This window comes from Centruroides vittatus, unplaced genomic scaffold (genome assembly GCF_030686945.1).
Source record: "Centruroides vittatus isolate TY-2023 unplaced genomic scaffold, ASM3068694v2 scaffold_861, whole genome shotgun sequence".
Taxonomy (NCBI): Eukaryota; Metazoa; Arthropoda; class Arachnida; order Scorpiones; family Buthidae; genus Centruroides; species Centruroides vittatus.
The window spans coordinates 598654-620463 of record NW_027122718.1 but is presented as its reverse complement, the minus strand read 5'-3'; the positions used below and the strand labels follow the sequence as shown (position 1 = coordinate 620463).

The 21810-nt window shown below is 32.1% G+C and overlaps 1 protein-coding gene across 2 annotated transcripts in view; it reads right to left on the bottom strand.

Annotated features, from left to right (window-relative positions):
- Nucleotides 1-21810, bottom strand: part of LOC136990028 (copine-3-like) — a 64486-nt gene that overhangs the window by 28022 nt on the left and 14654 nt on the right. The window contains exons 4-9 of one of the 2 annotated variants that reach the window (XM_067288358.1): nucleotides 21221-21292; nucleotides 13342-13419; nucleotides 13149-13232; nucleotides 9663-9752; nucleotides 7851-7946; nucleotides 4017-4106 (exon numbers count right to left, since the gene is read on the bottom strand). In XM_067288358.1, the coding sequence (XP_067144459.1) occupies nucleotides 4017-4106; nucleotides 7851-7946; nucleotides 9663-9752; nucleotides 13149-13232; nucleotides 13342-13419; nucleotides 21221-21292 (510 nt within the window). The remainder of the gene's footprint in view (nucleotides 1-4016; nucleotides 4107-7850; nucleotides 7947-9662; nucleotides 9753-13148; nucleotides 13233-13341; nucleotides 13420-21220; nucleotides 21293-21810) is intronic. The other variant, XM_067288359.1, reaches the window with a different exon arrangement.

Sequence of the window (21810 nt, the reverse complement as noted above, 5' to 3'; positions counted from 1 at the left end):
CCTACGCTGCCTAAGTACATCACCGTCTTAGACTTTAAAGCACCATACCCATAGATTAAACTCCCACCTGTATTTTGCACGATCAGGGATACCCTATTTAACATCATAAAAGATAACACGTTGCACCAACACCTCCTCGAAATGGCGCATTTGCTTTGCTACAACTCCTTCTTCCAATTCAATGGAATAACGTACGAACAGCAAAGAGGGGTCCCAATGGGCAGCCCCATCGCAGGGGACCTGTGTGAATTAGTAGTGAGGAGGCTGGAGTTGGAATTCATCCCGAAATATCTCCCTAACATCCTATTATATAAGAAGTATATTGATGACATTCTGATCCTGTGGAAAGAAGAACCGAACATGTCTGACCTAGTGGAGGATATCAATAACAATCCGTATGGCTTAACGATAGAAATAGACCAGGCACACCCTACAGAGGCTCACTTCCTAGACATCAGCATTAAGATTGATCGCACCACCATCCAAACAGCAGTTTACCGCAAACTGAGTGATGATTGTTTATACATACCAGCAGGATCTGTGACCCTCCACAATACAAAGTGGCCGCGTTCAAAGCCTTGATTAGGAAAGCACATACGACGCACTCCTCTTCCCAAAGTGAACTCTGGTCTGAAATGAAACACATAGAAGCCATAGCTGAACGACATGGTTACCACGGGCTTATTAAGAAGCTGCGCAACAATATGCAACATCAGGAAGCAGACCGTAACATACTTCCCTACGTTACTCCGAGTAACAACATCCCTATCATGTATAATTCGGTTCTCAAATCCTTGTACAAGGAGATCGCCAGGAAAAAGAATATCCGTATTATTGTTAGAAGACTCACTACAATTTTTGAATTGTTAAAAAAACGAAAAAGATACAGCGGACCGAAATAAACTTCCCGGTGTCTACACCATCTCCGTTATGGATCACAGGTGTAACAGAAGCATGATATACATAGGATCTACCAAATGCCCCCTTGAAACACGTATCAAAGAGCACATAGCTGATATTAACCATGGAAGAAACAGCACTGCTCTAGCTGTTTACTCTTCAGACCCCGACATTGAACCCATTTTCACCCAGGCAAAGGTCATTTGTACTAACCACCTCAGATGGCTGGAGGCGATCTACATATGTCTTAACGCTATTAACGAAGGTAATTGCATTAACTACAGGGACAAAATAGCTCTATCGACAGCATGGCAGGCCCTACTAGATAAAATGATAAGTTAGAACACGACAAGCGTAGCATGCAAGTCCATAGTGACGTCATTGGGACGGGACAATATTCCGGATCATATTTCTTCACAACTTTGAATTGAAGCGCATTCCATTAGGGGATCGTTACCTGAAGAAGAACCGTTAAGGTTCAAAAATGTTTGTAACTAATTGGTTTAGAGTGATGATACGTACACTGGTAAAAGGCTTTTAGATACGTGAAACTGTACTATTCTCCGGTGTAGATATTCTAACATCTTACAAAAAATTAATCATATGTTCCATTTGTTGTTTGTTTTAGATTTTATAAAATGTCAATAATGGCTGATACAAGTAACTATACCATTAAATGTGTACTCACTAGTTGTTTGGTTTATGAAAGGGGAAGAGCATAAGACAATGGAAGAGGTACATGCAGACTTCCAACAGAAATTTGGACAACAGCCCTACAAAATAAACACAATGGGTAGCTCAAAGGATAAGCTTACACATTGTTGTTTGGGATATACCTAGTTCTTCAGAACATTTCCACATTGATTTCACAGGCAATCTCACCATCAACTCCTTGACTTTGCTGCATTTTTTCATGTCTACTACTTCAATTAACCTTTGTACTAACTGTTGTAAAAATCTTATGTTCCCACCAGAAAAGTGTTCGTTTGCAGGACTGTTGTACAAATCTCTGCTAGAAGTCTGCACGTACTTCTTCCCTTGCTCTCCCTTTAATAAACCCAATAACTAGCAAATATACATTCTTCAATTGTGTAGTTACTTGAATCAGTCATTTTTCATATTCTTTTATCTGAAACAAACAACAAATGATTAATTTTCTATGGGGTGATGAAACTTAACTCCCATCCTATAAGTTTAGAAGCCATAGCTAATAATCCAGTAAATATAGTAATTCAATAAAAAAATACAATGGGGCAGATTTAATACTATTTGTTGGTTTTAGCTTAAAACAAGCTTTAAAAACAAAAAACTAAATATCTAAAATGTTCATTTTGTTTTTTTCCTTATCTGCCTTTTATCAAAGACATAGAACTTACACCAAGGATACTCAGAACAGAAAAACAAGTATCCTTGGTATAAGTTCTTTGTCTTTGATAAAAGGCGGATAAGGGAAAAAATGAAATCAACATTTTTAGATTTTTTAAAGCTTGTTTTTAAGTTAAAACCAACAAATAGTAATTTTAAAAAATATATACATATATTTTTAAAAATTACTATTTGTTGTATATGTTACAGTAAAAACCAGTTTTTAGTGAAAATGCATTTTAACTAGTTGAAACTAGTTTTTACTGGATGTCATTGTTATAACCCGTTTTGTCTAGTTAAAACTAGAATTTACTGCTGTACATGTTTTGATTTTAGATAAAAATTAAACATTAACTTTTTAACTTTTAACATTAGTTAAAACTAATTTTAGCTACATAAATATGTTTGGGGGTAATAAATAAAGTGATGATTGGGATTAAAACATTTGTATTATTTAATACGATATTTATTGAAAATATTGGTCACACATCTGCGTTATTAACATTAATTAACCCTTTGTCCCCGAAGGCACCGATCGATCGGCACTCTGGCTTTTTAAGCAAAACTTCGAGGGTACCGATTCGTCGTTACTTTGGTAAATATCGATTTTTGTAAAATTTATTAACGACGGATATAATCTCGTTCGATACAAAGTAAATAAAGTATAATAATTCATTATATTAGTTGATAGCGGTATAAAATTTTGATTTCAAACAAATGTTTGATATAATGTGCGATAATTTCACAACGAATAAACATACACGCGTAAGTGTTATATCGAATTGTACAAAACAATATTCTACGTCTTTCTGGCTCGGTGCTAGCAAACAACTATGTAACTAGACAATGTTAATTTTCACAAAATGTTACAAATTATCAAGTTTATGCGTCAGTTCTGATATATATATTTTTTTTTTCTTATAAATTTTTCTAGTAAAATGCATTGAAAAATATCGCATTTAAAACTAAAGATATTAATAAATGTAAGTGATTTTTTCATATAGATATAACAATAATTTGATTTTTGGTGAACTTTTAAAATAATATCGCCCGACTGACCTATATTGCCTTAGGAGGGATCGCAAAATAAACGTAAACAAGATGTCAGGGGAAAAGGGTTAAAGCGATACGAAATTCGTCATACACTATAGGAATGTGTTAGCTGAATGACCTTGGTCGAAACAGTTTTTATTAAGTCATTTTGTTAAAACCTGTTTTGTCTAGTTAAAACTAGTTTTAACTCAAATTCATTTTTGACTAGCTAGACAAAACGGGTTATAACAATGACATCCAGTAAAAACTAGTTTCAACTAGTTAAAACACGTTTTCACTAAAAATGGGTTTTTACTGTAACATATATACAAATATAAACATCTATTAACCCAATTCTGATTATGGTTAAATAGATAGTATTTAATTATTAAATAATTGACATAAAGTAATTTTACTTAGACATTAGGGACCATTTCTTGATAAATTAATTAATATTATAAATTATATATGTAAATATTTTTTTATAGAAATAACTATATTAAAATCACTTTTTCTTTTTTCTCAAAATCCTGTAGCAAATTACAGAAAATTTCTGTAAATTTGCTACAATTTTTTAGATTCTTTTTATCTTATAACAACTTTTAACCTTATAAAGATAACATTAAAAGATCTTATATCTTAAAGATATAAAATATTTCTCTAATAGATAACTAAAATAATAAAATTTTTTAATTTAATCAAAAATATTAAAATTAAACCTTGCATGATGATAGATAAATTATTCCTGAATTCTTATATGAAGAACCTTTTCTTTCTTTTTTCTTCTTATTGATACAAGGCCATTCAATCTGAACAAAAATAAATTTACTAAAATTTAATTGTTCTAAAGTATAAAGGATAAACACCAGAACGAAATTAAAAATTAAAATAAACAACTGAAGTGCCTTTGACTGGTGTGCTTCTTCTCTCAGTAAATCGCAAATGTTTTCGAACCTCGTCAGGGGACTTATTCTGAGCTCTTTCGATAACTGAACGAGAGCGATATACGGGACATTCGATAAGTCGCCTTAGCGAAAAGCACTTAACGAACCTTAGACAAATCGCTATTCTGTGCTCCACGTTAAGTGGGTTTCGCTACGGGTAGTCGGTCGAGATGCGTCTGGGTTCTACGCTATCGATAGCTATTACGCTTTAACCAATCACAGTTTAGTTAACATTGTATTTTGTCACGTGACTGCAACCCGCTATTTTCTAAGCGAAGCACGTGCTTTTAGCATTGTCGCGTACTAGCGCTAGTGATATCGTTTTGTTTTGTTTTAAAATGTCTGGGTCTATTACTGGGTGTATTTTGTCAGCCCATTCGTTAAGAAAATATTTGTTTTTAAAAATTATAATTTATGTATAGTGTATAGTTTACTGTTAAGTTACGTATATAGAATATATTTTTTTATACTAAAACTAATGAATTAAAGCCGACATTAAACTTAGATAAAATCTACAGAATAAAGATTTCTATTATTACATAATGCTAACATTTTACAATTATACAATGTCTAAGTTTCTTTGTATATTTCTATATAACTTCATGTAATTAATGTATTTTTTAATTCATTCATTAAGAATAAAATGACAAACTTAATTTTGCCACAAGTTCTACTTCTATAAACCTTATAACCAAATTAGAATTAGTATTATGATTAAATGCCAAATGCAATACATCTTATTAAATGTAAATATTATTTGCATAGACATGGAGTGACTGGAAAGCAAACATTAAAAGTAAAGCCTCACAAATAAAAAAAAATCAACGTTTCAAACAGGAGGTGGGCCTTCGGTTAATCAAAAATTAACTGAAGTTGAAGAAAGAGTATTAAATTTAATCGGTGTTACTACTGTCCCCTCTCTCCAATCGCTCGTGAAGTAAAATCATTCTTACACGAAAAGATGCCATGTTGTTTTCACTTTCGTTACGTTCCTAACGGCAGCTCGAGAGTGACCGATAACAAAAGCTTAGTTATCGCACGTGGCTATCGGCACCGAAAACGAAATGTACGGCTCAGAATAGCATTTTCACAGTTGATTAAACACAAATCACGTGGTTCCGATAGAAACTGGTTTTTATCGTATTCGTTAGCTTAACGATACTACTCAGAATTGGTCCCCTGGTTCTTCCTCAGGCGTAACGGAATCCTGTGTTCTAAAAATTTAAATATCCCATCAAAGTTGACCGTTGATTTAGAAAAAACTGCATACTGAAATGCTGTCGCGTGTAGTCAATGTTGTCATATTAGACTTGCATGTTGAGAGTATAGTGCTACTTCAGGGATTTGTTAAGGAAGGCTTCCCAAGCTGATGATAAGTTGATTTCCTTTTTAAAACTGATACAGTGCGTATTGCTGTGGGTGTTGAGTAATATGTATACAGCTTCGAGCCATTTGAGGTGATCTTGTCGAAAGGTGGAGTGAATAATTCCGCACGGGTGAATAGAGGCTCTATCTCTGGGTCGGATGAATAGACTGCTAGAGCGGTATTTTGTCTATGATGTAATATGTTTGCTTTGTGTTCGTTAATCCTCGTTTGTATGTTGCATTTGGTGGATTCGATGTAGATGGTTTCGCTGTTATCTCTGTGGTCGGCGATGGGTACAGAGTATATTCCCGGAAGTCTGTTTCTATCTGGAGTGTCTTTTCCGTTCCTAAGCCACTCGAAAATAGTTGGGCATCTTCTAAAAGCTAAGTGGATATCTTTTTTCTTCTCTATTTGGTAGTATATGGACTTCAGTGCCGGATTGTAGGTGATTGGTACATATTTAGGTGGGGAACCATTGGAAGGAGAGGTGTGGGTGGATAGAAGTCGTAGTGCCTCAAAGTTGTTTTTGCATGCAATGTTGTGATATCCGTGCTGTTTAGCTATATTCTTGATGCAACGCATTTCAGAGTTCAAGGCAGACTATGAGGAGGAATGGGTGAGTGCCCTTTTAAGTAATTCCTTAAAGACTGCCATCTTGTACTGCGGAGGATCGCAGGAGAATGCAGGTATATATAGAGGTTCGGTAGATGGTTTGTGATAGACTTGCGTATTGATGGAAGATCCCTCTATAGTGATGTAAATGTCCAAGAAGTGTGCTTGGGTATGGTGGGCTTGGTCCAGTTCGACTGTCAATCCAAAATGTCAACCAAGGCTCGGATATTTGGGATGTCATTCCATAATATAAGGATATTGTCGATATACCTTTGGTAAAGGAGGATATGTGAGCGTTGAGAAGAAATGACTCCTGTTTCTAGTTTTCTGACCACAAGCTTGCAGAGATCCCCTGCGACTGGGTTTCCCATAGGTACACCCCATTGTTGTTAGTAAGTAGTTCCGTTGAATTTAAAAAACGAGTTATAGCAGATCAGGTGTGCCATTTCTAGGATGTTAGGTTGTAACGGGCTGTCTTGAGTGATGTGCATGAGTGTATCCCTTATTGCACAAACGACCAGTGGGTGTTTGATAGAAGGATATAAAGATTTGAAGTCTAGAACGGTTATAAATTTAGGAAGTGTTGATAACCGTTTGAGTAAATTGACAAGATCCGCTGGGTTGGTAATGGTGTGCGGATACCCTTGGGGTGAGAATAAGCAACTTGTGCATAGCTTTTTCTAATAGGAACGTAGGTGCTCTGGTCTTGTCCACCACCAGTCTGAGCTCTTTTCCGGGTTTATGAGTTTTCGCGAAAGCAAACATTCTGGGGGTATCTAGTGCTGGTGTAACAATGTTGAGGAACCCTATACGTTTCGCTAGTTTCGAGGTGGTGAAGCGTTTCATCTTGGCTTGGAGGTTCATATACTACCAAATAGCAAAGAAAAAAGATATCCGCTTAGCTTTTAGAAGATGCCCAACTATTTTCAAGTGGCTTAGGAACGGAAAAGACGCTCCAGATAGAAACAGACTTCCGGGAATATACTCTGTACCCATTACCGACCACAGAGATAACAGCGAAACCATCTACATCGAATCCACCAAATGCAACATACAAACGAGGATTAACGAACACAAAGCAAACATATTACATCATAGACAAAATACCGCTCTAGCAGTCTATTCATCCGACCCAGAGATAGAGCCTCTATTCACCCGTGCGGAATTATTCACTCCACCTTTCGACAAGATCACCTCAAATGGCTCGAAGCTGTATACATACTACTCAACACCCGCAGCAATACCGCGCTGTATCAGTTTTAAAAAGGAAATCAACTTATCATCAGCTAGGGAAGCCTTCCTTAACAAATCCCTGAAGTAGGACTATACTCTCAACGCGCAAGTCTAATATGACAACATTGACTACACGCGACAGCGTTCCAGAATGCAGTTATTTCTAAATCAACAGTCAACTTTGATGGGGTATTTAAATTTTTAAAACACAGGATTCCGTTACGCCTGAGGAAGAACCCGATGAGGTTCGAAAACATTTGCGATTTACCGAGAAAGAAGCACACCGGTCAAAGGCACTTCAGTTGTTTATTTTAATTTTTAATTTAATTGTTCTATTTTAAAAAATAATTTTATCATTTTAATTAAAAGAACAATGTAATAAATAAAGCAGTTTATACCTGCTGAAGTTGAGCTTCTAAAATCTGTGCAAGATTTGTATTACATTCACCTATTAAATCATGACCTCCGTCGTCATCATAATCATAACAGCTTATCTAAAACAAAATATAATACAGATACAGTAATTGTTTTTACATTGTTAATGAATTAATTACAGATTTTCATATTAAGATGTTCTATATCAATCACGAACAATCTGAGGCATCCAGGGCTTAAGAAATGCAATTTTATTTTCCTGTTTTCTCTCATGCCATTATACAATCTTAATTAAAGCTGACATTTGTGATGAACATTCAAACTAACTTGACTAATAAAAAAAGATGAGAATAAACTATATATAATACTAGTTTACAAATCATTAGCATATACAGTCGAACCGCGATAAGTTGACACCCGGATAACTCGACACTCTCGGTTAAGTAGTCAGTTTTCTGTGGTTCCAGCCGACTTACATAAGCATTGATGTTAAAAAACTCTGGTTTACTCGACATCATTTAACTCAACACCACTGGATAAGTCAACATACTTTTGCCATCCCACACTCCGATAAGTCTACACCCCCTCCTGAAAAAATGAATTCACTCCACACGTGTAACGCAAACTCATTTTTTTCAGGATGGGGAGTCGATTTATTTATTAATATATAATTAATATATTTAATAATATAATAATACATTATTATTATTAATATATATACATATTAATAAAAATGCCTTAACATTTTATGTATTTTTATGTATAAAATAATAACAGATAAACAAAAAGAAAATATACAATCTACATCAATGTCATACCAGAATCCAATTTTGCATTTTCTCATGCCAGAGGCATTAAGAATCCTTAGACATTACTTGCCAACAAGTGACAATTACGAAGATGATGTTTTCAAGGCATTCATGTTCGTTGAAAAAGAAAGTCGAGATAGTTAAGTGCTCGAAACAAACAACACTAAACGAATTTTTCAGTTTTATCATCTACAGAATAATTGTAAATGGAGAACACAATGTTTTGTAAGTCTATATTACTGTATAAAGCACTACTGTATTTTATTAATTGTAGTTTTGTGGTTTTTTTTCCCAACTTCGCTTTAGTCGACACATCGGATAACTCGACACATTTCCACTTCCCCTTGGGGTGTCGACTTATGTGGAGTCGACTGTATTATTTTAGTGCCCACGGTACTGGCAGCTATAGGGTATGTTGATACTTATCAGGGAAAAACCTGCAACTCCTAAAAAATGTATGTGACCCTCCAGAAGCCTTGTTTCCTTGCAGCCCATATCCAGAAAAAGGTGTTCATCTCTGTTCTATGTTATGAATTTTTCTGTGGAATATTGGAAATACATCTTTTTCACATTTAAAAATGTCCCTATTTAAGGAAGTTTAATTTCTACACAAAGAAATTTTGAAAGTACTATCTATTCTGTACTCAAAATACGGTTGAAACAAATATTCATATTTTGATATGTTGAAAACAGTAAGAAATAGCTTTTTGTCAGCAAGAAAATATTCCAGATGAAAGTTTTGATTATTTTAATAAATTTATATTGTTCATTTAAAGTAAAATAACATTTGGTAAAAAAAAAAATGATGGCAAAAATTACTAATTTTTCAAAATAAGTACAAAATAATTCTTATTATTTAAATTTAAGTTTTCCCTCAATTTCAATAAAAAATACCATATCTTCTGCTTGATTTTTTCATGTAAAATACATGCATAACACTATTTTGTTATAACACAAACTTATTTATAGAGATTTAAACAACTTTGCAACAACTTTTTAAACTGAAAATAAAAGAATTCAACTTACTAAAATTGCTGTTTCAGCATTATTTCCTCCAAGCGTTTGCATATTAATTTGGAAAGTCTTCCAAACTGGATTTAAATTATTTTTTATAACCTGTAATATATAATCACTTAAGAATTTATCATATTAAAAATGTTATTAAAGTTTACAAAATTGTATAAATAGAATAAACTAGCAAATGAGCCACGCATTGCCTGGGCAAAAAATAACAGCAAAGATTAAGATTATTAGATTATTTCGTACTTCTAACCCTTCTATTAGATTATATTATAGTATTTGATTTATAATTACAAAGGTTATCTTATGTAAGAGTTTATCACACCGAGTGACTAATCTAACGCATTTTAAAAATTCTTTAAATTGCATACAGTAGAGGAATAAAGAATTTTAAAATGCGTTAGATTGGTCACTTGGTGTGATAAACCCTTACGTAAGATAACCTTCGTAAATATATAAATCAAATATTACAATATAACAAACATTAAAATGAAAACCACATGAAGAGTTGGTTATTTCAGCCTAACATTGTCATGTTTATCACGATACTCAGATGGTATGAAATGGCACAATTTCATTGGTCAAGTGGACACAAAATTTAAAATATATTTTCAATTGAAGTTATCATACAGTGGAACCTCGGTATACGACTTTAATCAGTTCCTGATGTTTGGACTTATACCAAATAGGACGTATACCAAACCAAGCTTCCCATAAGAAGTAATGTAAAATGATTAATCCGTTCTCATGTAAAAAAAACCCTCTTGATATGATATATTAATGGGGTTGTAAAATAATTTAAACATTGTTTGAGCACATTAATAAAAAAATAAATTTTATTATAGATTTTTAAAGTTATTACAGTATATTGTATTATATTATTTAAATCATTAAATCAAAATCAAATCAAACCAAACTCTCCTTAATACTAATAATCTGTTTAGAAATTGATTAAACCCCTTTCACAATGTTAGCAGATTTAATAATGTCTTTATTTTTCACGATTGTCGATATTGTCGTTCTCGGAATACGGTATGCAACAGTTAAATCTCGAACACACATCTTCATATTTCTCAACAATCTCTTTTTTCAGTTCCATTGTAATTCTAGTCATTTTTTTAGTTTTCTGTTGTTTTTCATTTGCCTTTTTGCAATTCATGATTAATAAAAATAATAGAATTTTACTTACAAATTAAAATCAGAAGAAATTTAACAAAGTTATAAACCGTGGCACCGCGAACGTCTAGTCTGGTCTAGTACACCGATAGTGCTACTTGTTTATAGATGGTGCATATAATTGAATTAAGTCGTATACCGAACAAAAGTCGTATACCGAGCAAAATTTGTTTCGTCCAAACAGGACGTATTCCGAATTGGACGTATTCTAAAGCAGATGTATACCGAGGTTCCACTGTATTTTTTTTTCCTAATGTTAACTCTAAGAAATTGTGCCATTCACAGTCAAGTATCAAACGGTTATCTGCCAATCAATCAAATTTCACAAAAAAGGACCAAATATTTAAACTCAGCACCCTCAGAAACTGCTTAAAACATATTTTCTGCTTGCTGGTAACTTTGTATTACGTAATTTTCCTATTCAAATGCTACCATACTGCTTGGTCTAATAGGAGGAAGGGAGTCAAAGTAATTTGACCAAAAGTAGTCATTAACCTCCTTCCAGAAGAGAGGATGGTCAACGACTACTAATTAATACTGGTCTATACTAAAATTTGAAAAATAATCCATGTTAGACAGATTGTGATGGCCCTGCATGTGATCGAAGTTGCTAACCTTAACATCCAAAAGACTATATAAAAATTGTTTAAATAAAAAAATCTTGTAAAAATGCTGGAATTGCTTTTATGTGATAATAAAGTGTTTATATTTTTGCAACAGATTGTATAAACTACGTGGAAAGTATGCTCTCATAAATATTGTATTTATAGAAAAATTATTAGACTGCAATTTGAAAAAACTGTAGACCTATAAATTACCACTGTCCTCCCTCTGACTGTCTGTCCTTCCTTAATCTTGAGAAAGGAGTTAAATACATGAAAATTGAGACCAAATTTGGAAAGCTTAGGGCAAGAAGTCCAGATTAACTATATATGAACTTCCGGTACAAACCAGAAGTCATGTTATTTCAATTTAAAAGTTTCCCCTGAACAGAGTTAAATTGATGACCTGACACGACTCTAGTGCTAACAGGAAAAGTATGATGTGTAGGGGCAAGATACCATTAAAAGAATTGAGAACATTGTGACAATGTCACAATAAATGATCTCTAATTAGAATTAGTTCAGTTTATTTGGTTATGGCAACGTGAACTTGAGTGATCTGCCGAGGGAAATGCATCCCAGAAAGACTTTTGTGGAAAGCTGGTCTCTATTTAGGTGTTACTAACGAGAAGAACACCCAGAAAACTGCACGTGGCTAACATGGGGCCATGCCCAAACAAATGGCAAACTAACTACTGGTGTTCGGTGGTTTTATCCATTTGACTACTAGGGCACTTATTAAGAAAGTACTGTTCAGAAATGAAAAAGTCCAAGTGGCAAATACTATATGCTACCTGTTGCAGTAATTAAGTGAATGTAATATATATATATATGCGTGGTACGATCCAAAAGTTCAGGGACTGCAGCAATCTACGACAACAAAAGCATGTATTTGAAGTTACAGCATATGAAATGGATTCTACCAAACCACCTCTATGTGTTCGGGTTAATTTCACCCATGTCATGTGATTAAACCACGAGCAGTGCTGTTTTTTCCGGAGATAGTTACCTTTGTTCTGCGATAGTGGAGTTTTAAGAACCTCCTCCAACATTTCGACTTTACCATGGTAGAATCATCGTACACCTTTCTTAGCAATTTTAAAGTCTGAGTAGGTGTTTTACCTAAACGCTGACAAAATTTAATGTTGGAGGTTGTTCTTGAAACTCCACTTTTATTACATCGCAGAACAAAGCTAACTATCTCCGGAAAAAAAACAGCAGCGCTCGCAGTTTAATCACATGACATGGGTGAAATTAACCTGAGCACGTAGTTGGTTTGGTAGAATCCATTTCATACGCTGTAACTTCAAATACACGCTTTTGTTGTCATAGATTACTGCAGTCCCCAAACTTTTGAATCGTATCACGTATTTTTAAAATTATATTTATGATTTTGTTAAATTTTTTGCCAATAGATGGCACTACATGTAAATCCAGCAAACTGAACATAGACAGAAATTAATTGATATATAGAAATCCAATCAATATTTTGGGGTGATATTAATGCCATTATCTAAGTTAGAAGTATGTTAACGTAATGCGAAGTTTTATAGCAATTGGTTGAACTGCTTAGGTGTGCATAGTGAACAAACAAACATCCTCATTTATATATATATTAATTTAGAATAATCTGAATTACTGAATCACGAATCACTGTTTATTTTCATACATCATGACATTTCAGTATACAGTAACATTACTTTTAAAAACTTACTTCTGTCCGATGTATTACATTCCAAGAACCATCAATTCCCTGTTTTCTAAATTCTAAAAACGGATCAGATTTACCGAAGAAGTCCTGAATAAAATATTTTAAAATTATAATTAATTTTTCATTTATTTAATACTTTTTAATAATTTCACAGTGAATACATTATAAATTCCAATTATACAAAATATTCACTGACCTTATTATCAAGCTTTTTAGCTTGAAAAGAAAGCAAAAGATGATCATTTCCTTCTTTTCCAACTTCTTGAGCTCTAATCTAGTTAAATTAAATTTAATATTTGTAATTACTTAAATTTAATAAATAAATTATATCAATTACACATAAGCTATAAATATATAACATTTCGAATAATGTGACAAAATATTTTAATTAAATTTTTTGATATTTTTTATTAATTTGATTTATGCAATTACATCAACTTTCATTTATCAATACTGATCTATCTTGGTAAAAAACATATTAATTAAATGTAACAAAAGTTGTTTTTTTGTTTTCACATGTTCCATTAGTGTGAAAACAAATGCTCTCAATTTTCTACTATAAAAATTACTAAAATTTTTACTTGCCATTCTTGAATTATCTTATTTGATTTTTTTTATCAATTTACCATAATACTACTTTTGAAACTTTTACTTTATACCATGATTGCATATTCAATTCAGTAGTTTAATTTGAATTTGTAATACCTTCACATTTTATGTGACATCATTCTTTGTAAAGCAGCAATTTTCAACTGACAGACTTGAAATTCCTCCCCTGGGTGTCAAGTGCCTTAGGAAAGAATTTTTCCAGAGAAAAAACTGGTTAGGAAAGGATGTGGGAAAAAATGTACAGAGAGGTAAAATAGTAGTATGCACCACTCTATGAAAAAATGTGGTGGCATGTGACAACTAGATTTTTAAGGTAAATGTAATGTATTTTATCATTATTAGAAATTTCAATATAAGATTTCAAAACGAAAAATACAATAACTACCATCATCTTTTGATTTCAAAACTAAGTAACATGTTTTTGTGCATATAACTCATGATTCTGTGTAACCCATGATGGTACTGTACATATCCTGTAGAAAACTGCCAGAATGAAAATAAAACTTTTACATAATCTGCCCCACAGTATACTTTCCACCTGTGAGAGAAGCTGTTGTTCCATAACTGCAAGTTCACAATTACAATTTAAAATTGGCATATGTTCCACCCCATCACATAACTTACATCCCTTTCAAACTATCTTTTAAACACAGATAACCTGCAGGTATATGCATGAAAATACAATAGATGTAACAACAGAAAAATAAATTGAAAAAGTTATCTAATTGTAAGATCAAGCTATAGTAGCAAAACTGTTACTTTTCTTTCTAATTTTCATGATGTAATTTCATTAATGTTTTAGATATATATTACAAATTAACAATTTCTTAAATTAGTATTAAATTATTTCATATAGTTCTAACCAAACAACATATATTATTTGATATGATTCAGACATTTTCAAGTATACGTGAAAAAAAAACACGAATTATAAAATATATGCTTACTTTATAATCCATTCCATATACAATGGCATACCCAGAGGAGGCCAAAGAGGCCCTGGCAGCCTCCAAAGAAAAAGGAAAACAAAGACTAGAAAATTTTCAAAATAGTCTTTTCCTAATTAAAATTCATTTATTTATTTATATTATGCCATGTCTTCTATTTCTACACTACTTATGAATTAGTAGTCACATAAGGTGAGAATTTTATTAAACTTGCTTTAAGAACTTTTTTATTTGTTTATTCATTCAACTTGGCTCCTCAAGATTAAATCCTGAGTATGCCATTGTACATGTACACACCCACGCACACAAATAAATATATTTATTTACAAGAGCTCCCCTACTTATGAATGTTCAAACTGTAATAGTAAATCTAATAGTGAAGATAAATACAAGAACTATTGCTCTATTACAGTGGAAACTATACTGGACTTTATAAAACTGTGTTAGGTAAAAAACTTAAGAACTAGAATAAGTGAGCATACATGCGTAATAAAATATAATTACCCTTACTCAGCAGTTGCCATCCACTGCAACCAAGAGGGTTGCGGAATCTCACTAGAAAGTATCAAAATTCTCAAAAAAAGAAAAAATGTTATTAAAAGAAATTTTATGAACACTTAAATATCATCAAAATTAATGAAAATAATAGAATAAATCTAAATACTGGCATAGTTATCAGTGAGATCTGGCAACCATTACTTCAAAATTATGAGTCCATTTATGCTATCCTTCCTTCCTCTTTCCCCCTCCATTACCCATTGCACTGCTTTTTGTTGTTCTGTTTAACAGGCATACATTATGTGAATGTTACATGTGCTGTGAATGTAACATAAAACTGTGGAGTGGAAGAGATGTAAACATTTTGGTTGATTTTCTTTGTTTCGCAGATTAGTATTTTTTTATAATATTTCTACGTTAGCAAGTTTTATCTTTAATTTTACACAGGTACTCCTTTTACCCCATTTTAATAGCATTTATTTTAATTTACTTAATTTTTTTATTCTTAATTCATTTTTAGTTTCCTTGTTTTAATTCTTTCTTGTCACAAAAACTCGCATCTTTAAATCCAGCAATGGATTTAATAAAATAAGAATGTTTTCGATCAGTTTCACTGACCATCTTCAGTTATAATAGAACAGAAAAAATAAAAAACGTGAACACAAAAATTTTTAAAATGTAAATACAATTGTAAAAGAACAAGAATTTGAATACAAGGATGTAAAATAATAAATAAATAACAGCAACTGCAGATGAAATTAATAAAATTGAAATTAATAAAATAAGTAAATAAAGAAATGAAATAAAAAGTAAAAAATAAATGAATTAATATCCTTTAATAAAAAATAAATTTCATAAATGGACCACCATGTGGTAGACAAGTTGTCCGCATCTCTATTGTTGATGTACTGTACCTGGATTTTTTGAGCCTTATAAAAATTTCCAATTTTTCTAGATCTCATAGTGCATATATTAGATGTGAGTCTGATGATGGCTGCTTGCTTCCAGTTTACTTGTATGTCTTGATGTTGCAAGTAAGCTGCCAGTATCATATTATTGAGATTTTTTTCAATTGCATACTTATGCTCCTTGAGTCGTCGTCGTAAATTACGCTCAGTGGCACCTACATAGACCAGTTTTGATTTGAAACATTGGTTGTTTATCAGGATAGAGTAAATCCCAGTGGTTGAATTACGATTACAGTAAGACCCTGCTTAACGCTGTTTCGGTATTATGCGGTAGTATGGGAATTCCCTGAGATCGCATGCAGTGTTGGGATTCCCCAAACTAATGTTTGCTGCGTCACAGTTGATTTATGATCGGTCATCAACTTTATTGTGTGTATAAAGATATAAACATATTATTTTATTTTATTGTGATAAATACGACATTTTTTAGTTTTTACAACGAGCGATTGCAAAGAAAAAGAAAGTAAAGCGACAAGAAAAAGCATTTCACTGAAAATTAAAATGCAAGTGCTCAGATGATTAGCCACTATAATGGAAATAATGGATCAGTTTATACAAAATAATTTCAATTTTGATAGAAGTTCAAAGGCAAGACGAAGTGTCATGGATGCGATGTCTTGCTATCGACAACTACTAGCTGAACGAAACAGGAAAAGGCAAACAACGTTAGATGACTTCTTCACAAAGAAACAAAAGATGTCAAATGAGGAAGAACATAACTTCTTTTTTTTACTTTCATGAATGTTTTATGAATAAATATCGATATTAGCAATAAATAAGTCTATAATTAATGTAATAAAAAAGTATTTAACAATAAATGTTACAAAATAAAACAAAAAAAAAAAAACTGATAAATTTTCTTATTCTCTGTTCTGTTTCATGTATCCCCCTTATTTACATGTTAAGATGACTCCATTTAACGCTGTTTCACTTAGTGCTCTGTCATCTTGGAATGCATCCCCCCGCGTTAAGCGGGGTCTTACTGTATATGGTTTTTAATCATTCCTTAGAATTTTGAAGATTGTTGGGTTTTGTCGATATATTATTTCGACATTACTAGCACTGGCCACTTTCTTATGTATCTTTCTTAAAAATGGGATATAATTTAAGACAACCCTTTGTTTCTGGTTCATTAACGTATGCTGATGTTTTGATGCATGAAAGGTTTTTTTAATTTTGTTTTGGCTCTACACCTTTTATCCAGGAGTCACAAGTAAATATTGTTTCAGGTAATCTTCATTTTTCTTTGGGTTTTGCACATATGTAATATAAATAAATGTTAAGTTTCATTAAGTTTAATGTATTTTGTTAAGCAGAATTTATAATTCTTCAAAAAAGGACTGAAGAGTGGCAAATATCCCAAAATGCATTTCCACCACTTTGTACAGAAATAGTGTGTGTTAAAGAATAATGTCTATTCTCTTCGCCACATGTTCCTGTATAAGTTCAACACAGCAATTTTGTGCACTTTCTCCAATGAACATAGAAAAAATAAGAAGCAATCAAGTATGGAAAAAAAAATGTGTTTGAAACACCTGCTACTAAACTGTAGCAAGTGGGTAAATCAGTGGTTCCCAACCTTTTCTAGGATGCAGAACACTTTTGTGAGCAATTTCTTTTAGTGGAACACTTACTTAAGTTAATATGAAATACATAAGCTTGTCATCAGTTATTTTATTAGAATTGAGCAGTTATAATTCAAAATCTCTACTCATATTATTAATGCCAATTTTGAGACAGGAAAAAATATACCTAAATAACTTTAATGGGAAACTTGTGCCTGATGTTTTTTACATATTTCTTCTATGTTGGGACGTATACAAGACAATGCCACCCTTATTTCTTCCTCTAAATTTGTCAGTCTTTCCCTTTTTGTAGATTTTATATTGGTTAATGTGGAAAACCCAAGTTCACATAAATATGAAGTTGAAAAAAATAGTAAAATTTTTATAACTTTTTTTGATATCAGTGGATATTCTTGTTGGACCGATATCCAGAATTCATCAAGATTCGTTTCAGCGTGTTTGATTTTCAAGGAGCGGTCAGATGACAAGAATATAAGCTCCTCTTCCTCTGAGACATTAAATTCAGAATTATTACATAATTTTTTTGAAATAAATGGATTCCTAACCTAGCCATATTTGTCCATGTCGAGAACGAAAATATTTTCTTACGTTGTTTTCTAATATTGCTAAATGTTCTGATATCAAGGAAACAATATTGGTATTATTATGTACAGATGGAAACATACTGAGATTATTTTCTTCTACTCTCTTTTTCCAAAGAATGATCTTCTTGTGGAAAGCTGATATTTTGTCCATTAATGTTAAGATGTTTTCGTGTACACCTTGCATGGCAGTATTCACAGTGTTCAAATAATTAAATATGTCCGTTAAATATCCAAGTTTGGCACACCACATATCATTTTTAAAATTTTCTGCAAAGCACATATTTTCTTGTTCGAAGAAAACTGTCAATTCTTTTTTCAGTTCCAGTACATGAAAAAGCACCTTTCCTTGAGAAAGCCACCTGATTTCTGTATGATTAACCCTTCATATTTTGCTTCCATCATTGCACACAGTTGTTTAAAAATTCGTGATTTCAACAGTCTCGCCTTTATGTAATTTACCATATTAACAACGCTAGTAAAACATCTTTTAATTCAGCAGGTAATGTTTTTGCAATAAGCACTTCCCTATGTAAGAAGCAGTGGTTTATATAAATCTCACTGTTTTGTTGCTTTGCAAACGTCACAAATCCCTTGATTGAGCCTGTCATTGATGGAGCTCCATCAGTGCAGATTTCCAAGCATTGTTCCCAGTTCAAATTCAAACATTCAAAGTAAGAATTGATAGCATTATAAATGGCTTCTCCAGTTGTTCTTTCTAGTAACTCTCTGCAACACAAAAATTCATTGACTATTCTATTTTCTTTAACAAATCGAATGCATCCAAGTAAAATGGCTTTTCCACTGATATCTGTTGATTCGTCAATTTGAAGAGCAAAAGATGTATTGTGAAGTTCACTTGCAAGTCTGCTTTCAATGTCACATGCCATATCAATTATTCTTCTGTGAATCATATTATTTGAGACTGGTATTTTCATTACTTCTTTTTTCGCATCTTTCCCAAACATAATACTGGCGATTTTGCAACATGATGGTAAAATGAGTGACTCGGCTATGGTATGTGGTTTTTGTTTCATAGCTACCAATTCTGCTATTTTGTATGATGCTATTTGAGATTTATCGGATAATTTCACAATTTTATTGAAATAGGTTGCTTGTTTGTTTTTTGTAATTAAAAGTCTATCAAAATAATTTCTACCTTTTGAAGTAAGATTTTCATGTTTAGTTGTAAAATGTCATTTCAACTTTGCAGGAACCATTGCACTATTAGCTAGTTTAAATCCACATACACAACACAGTGGTGTTGGACAATTTTTATCGCCTGTCCATGTAAAGCCGTAATTCATATATTCTTCCATGTACTGACGATTAATTTTACGTTTTTTTGAACAGCTAGGCTTTCCTTTTAAAATAGCAGCCTCTTCAATCTCATTGCTATCGCTTGAACAAGTATCGTGATTGTTTCTATGTGATAAATCTATCCATCATTTCTAGGGGTACAAAGTTTATTATTTAAACTATAATCAAGTAATGTAAAATGTATATTTATATTAATTTACTTACAATTGTTTATTAATATGCACAACCGAATTTTAATCGTGTATTACAAATTAACCTATTCTATGTTGAAATTTTTCTCCATTGCAGGTCGCACCATGTTAAATTTTTGTCGATGTTAAGCCTAACAAATATTACACGATTTTGAAAAAAATAATTATGGCTATTGTATCATCCGAAATTATTTTTTATTTTGCGCAAACGAAATAGATATAATAATAAATGTAAGAACTAAAGTAATATACTTCGGAAGTTAGTTTTAATATAAAAATTATAACGACTAGCGACCTCTTGTTTCAAAAACGTTCTGTTTCTGAAATGAGATATCTTGGGTCCACCGGTCAAGGTCAGCATGCCGCTACCCTAGATATATCGGAAATAAAACAGGACAGGAATTAATTAAAAAGTACAATAAATGTGTGGAAGAAATGTGTTGTTTTGTTTATATTTGCTAATGTGCAGAAAAGGCCTCTTTGTTTGGAAAACTTTTTTAGATAACTTTTTAGTGGGCTTTAATTGAAAAGAATTAAAAATAAAAATAAATATATTGTAAAAAGTTTTTTAAGAGAAAATCCCGCCAGGGGGCGAGAGAAGAAAAAAGAAAGAGAGCACTAGTTGCTTTTTTTTTAGAAGAGGAGAAAAGATGGTGTCCTAATCGTTGTAATTGTTATAATTAAATTTTATTCAGTTTTTATCATTGCCATTATCTTATTGGAAACAGTAGTACACTCCATAAGTACAAGTCGTACCTATATATTTAAGTTTATGAAAATTTTATGATTTTAATTTTTTGATATTCAGCAGCTTGAATACGACTGTACACTTTTCGATTTGTGACTAAATCTGTGGAACACTTGGGAGATGCTTATGGAACACCAGTGTTCCGCGGAACACCGGTTGGGAACCACTGGGGTAAATGAATGTAATGTATTTTATTAAGTACATTGAAAGATAAAACACAAAGAATAAGTGGTTATTCTGTGTACAAATGTACTTTCTAAATTACTTTTTGATTAACAAACATTTGGACTTACAACAAAACCTTGGAAACCTAACCCTGTTTGTAAGTAGAGGAGCACCTGTATTTGCTATTTATACATCTTGACATTATTTCTTAGCTCCATAAACAATTCAGTTTAAAATTGTATTTAGAGTTCAATATGGATTATAATACGGTTTATTGTTTAGGTGAATGCTTGAATCGATTAGTTATTTTGTATATTATATCTTTTGTTTTATAAATATTTTAGTCGGTTATAACACAATATTTTGCTTATATTTATAATGTTGTTATTATCTGTATAATTATAATAAAATCTTGTATAACTTACAAATAATACAAGGTACGAACTTTCTAATTATACTTACAGTTACAGAACTTTTCTGTTTGTGACCCGATCTTGTTAACAGTGGTCTTGTAAATGGTGAGCAAGAAACAATCTAAAACAAATTAAATAAATTATCATAGACTTATAATATAAAAATAATATAAACTTTTATTCTAAAATAAAATATGAAGAGAAATATTTAAACAAATGCACTATAAGAGATATAGAACAACTAAACTAAGCAGTTGTTACTATTATTAGCTTTCGCTATTTGCATGACAAAATTAGATAAGTGAATTTTTCAAAAAGAAAAACATTTTGTATTTTAGATCATTACTTAATAAAAATTTAATTCTATATAACATCTAGAAAAATTCTTGGCAAACTTTCTTTCTCTGTCCCTAATTGATGTATCTATGTTGACATTGAGGAATGAATTCACAATAATAGTATATATTAACCCTCAATCCTGAGACCTAGTGTCAGATAAAATCCCACGTATTTCATTGTTTGTGCATTCACCAATGCAATGTATGCGCTCCTACTTTTCAGTATCCTCAAGGATAGTAGCTGACTCCCTTTAGTCATGCTAGGTGAGTAACATTACAAGCTATAAACGTTGCAAAAAGT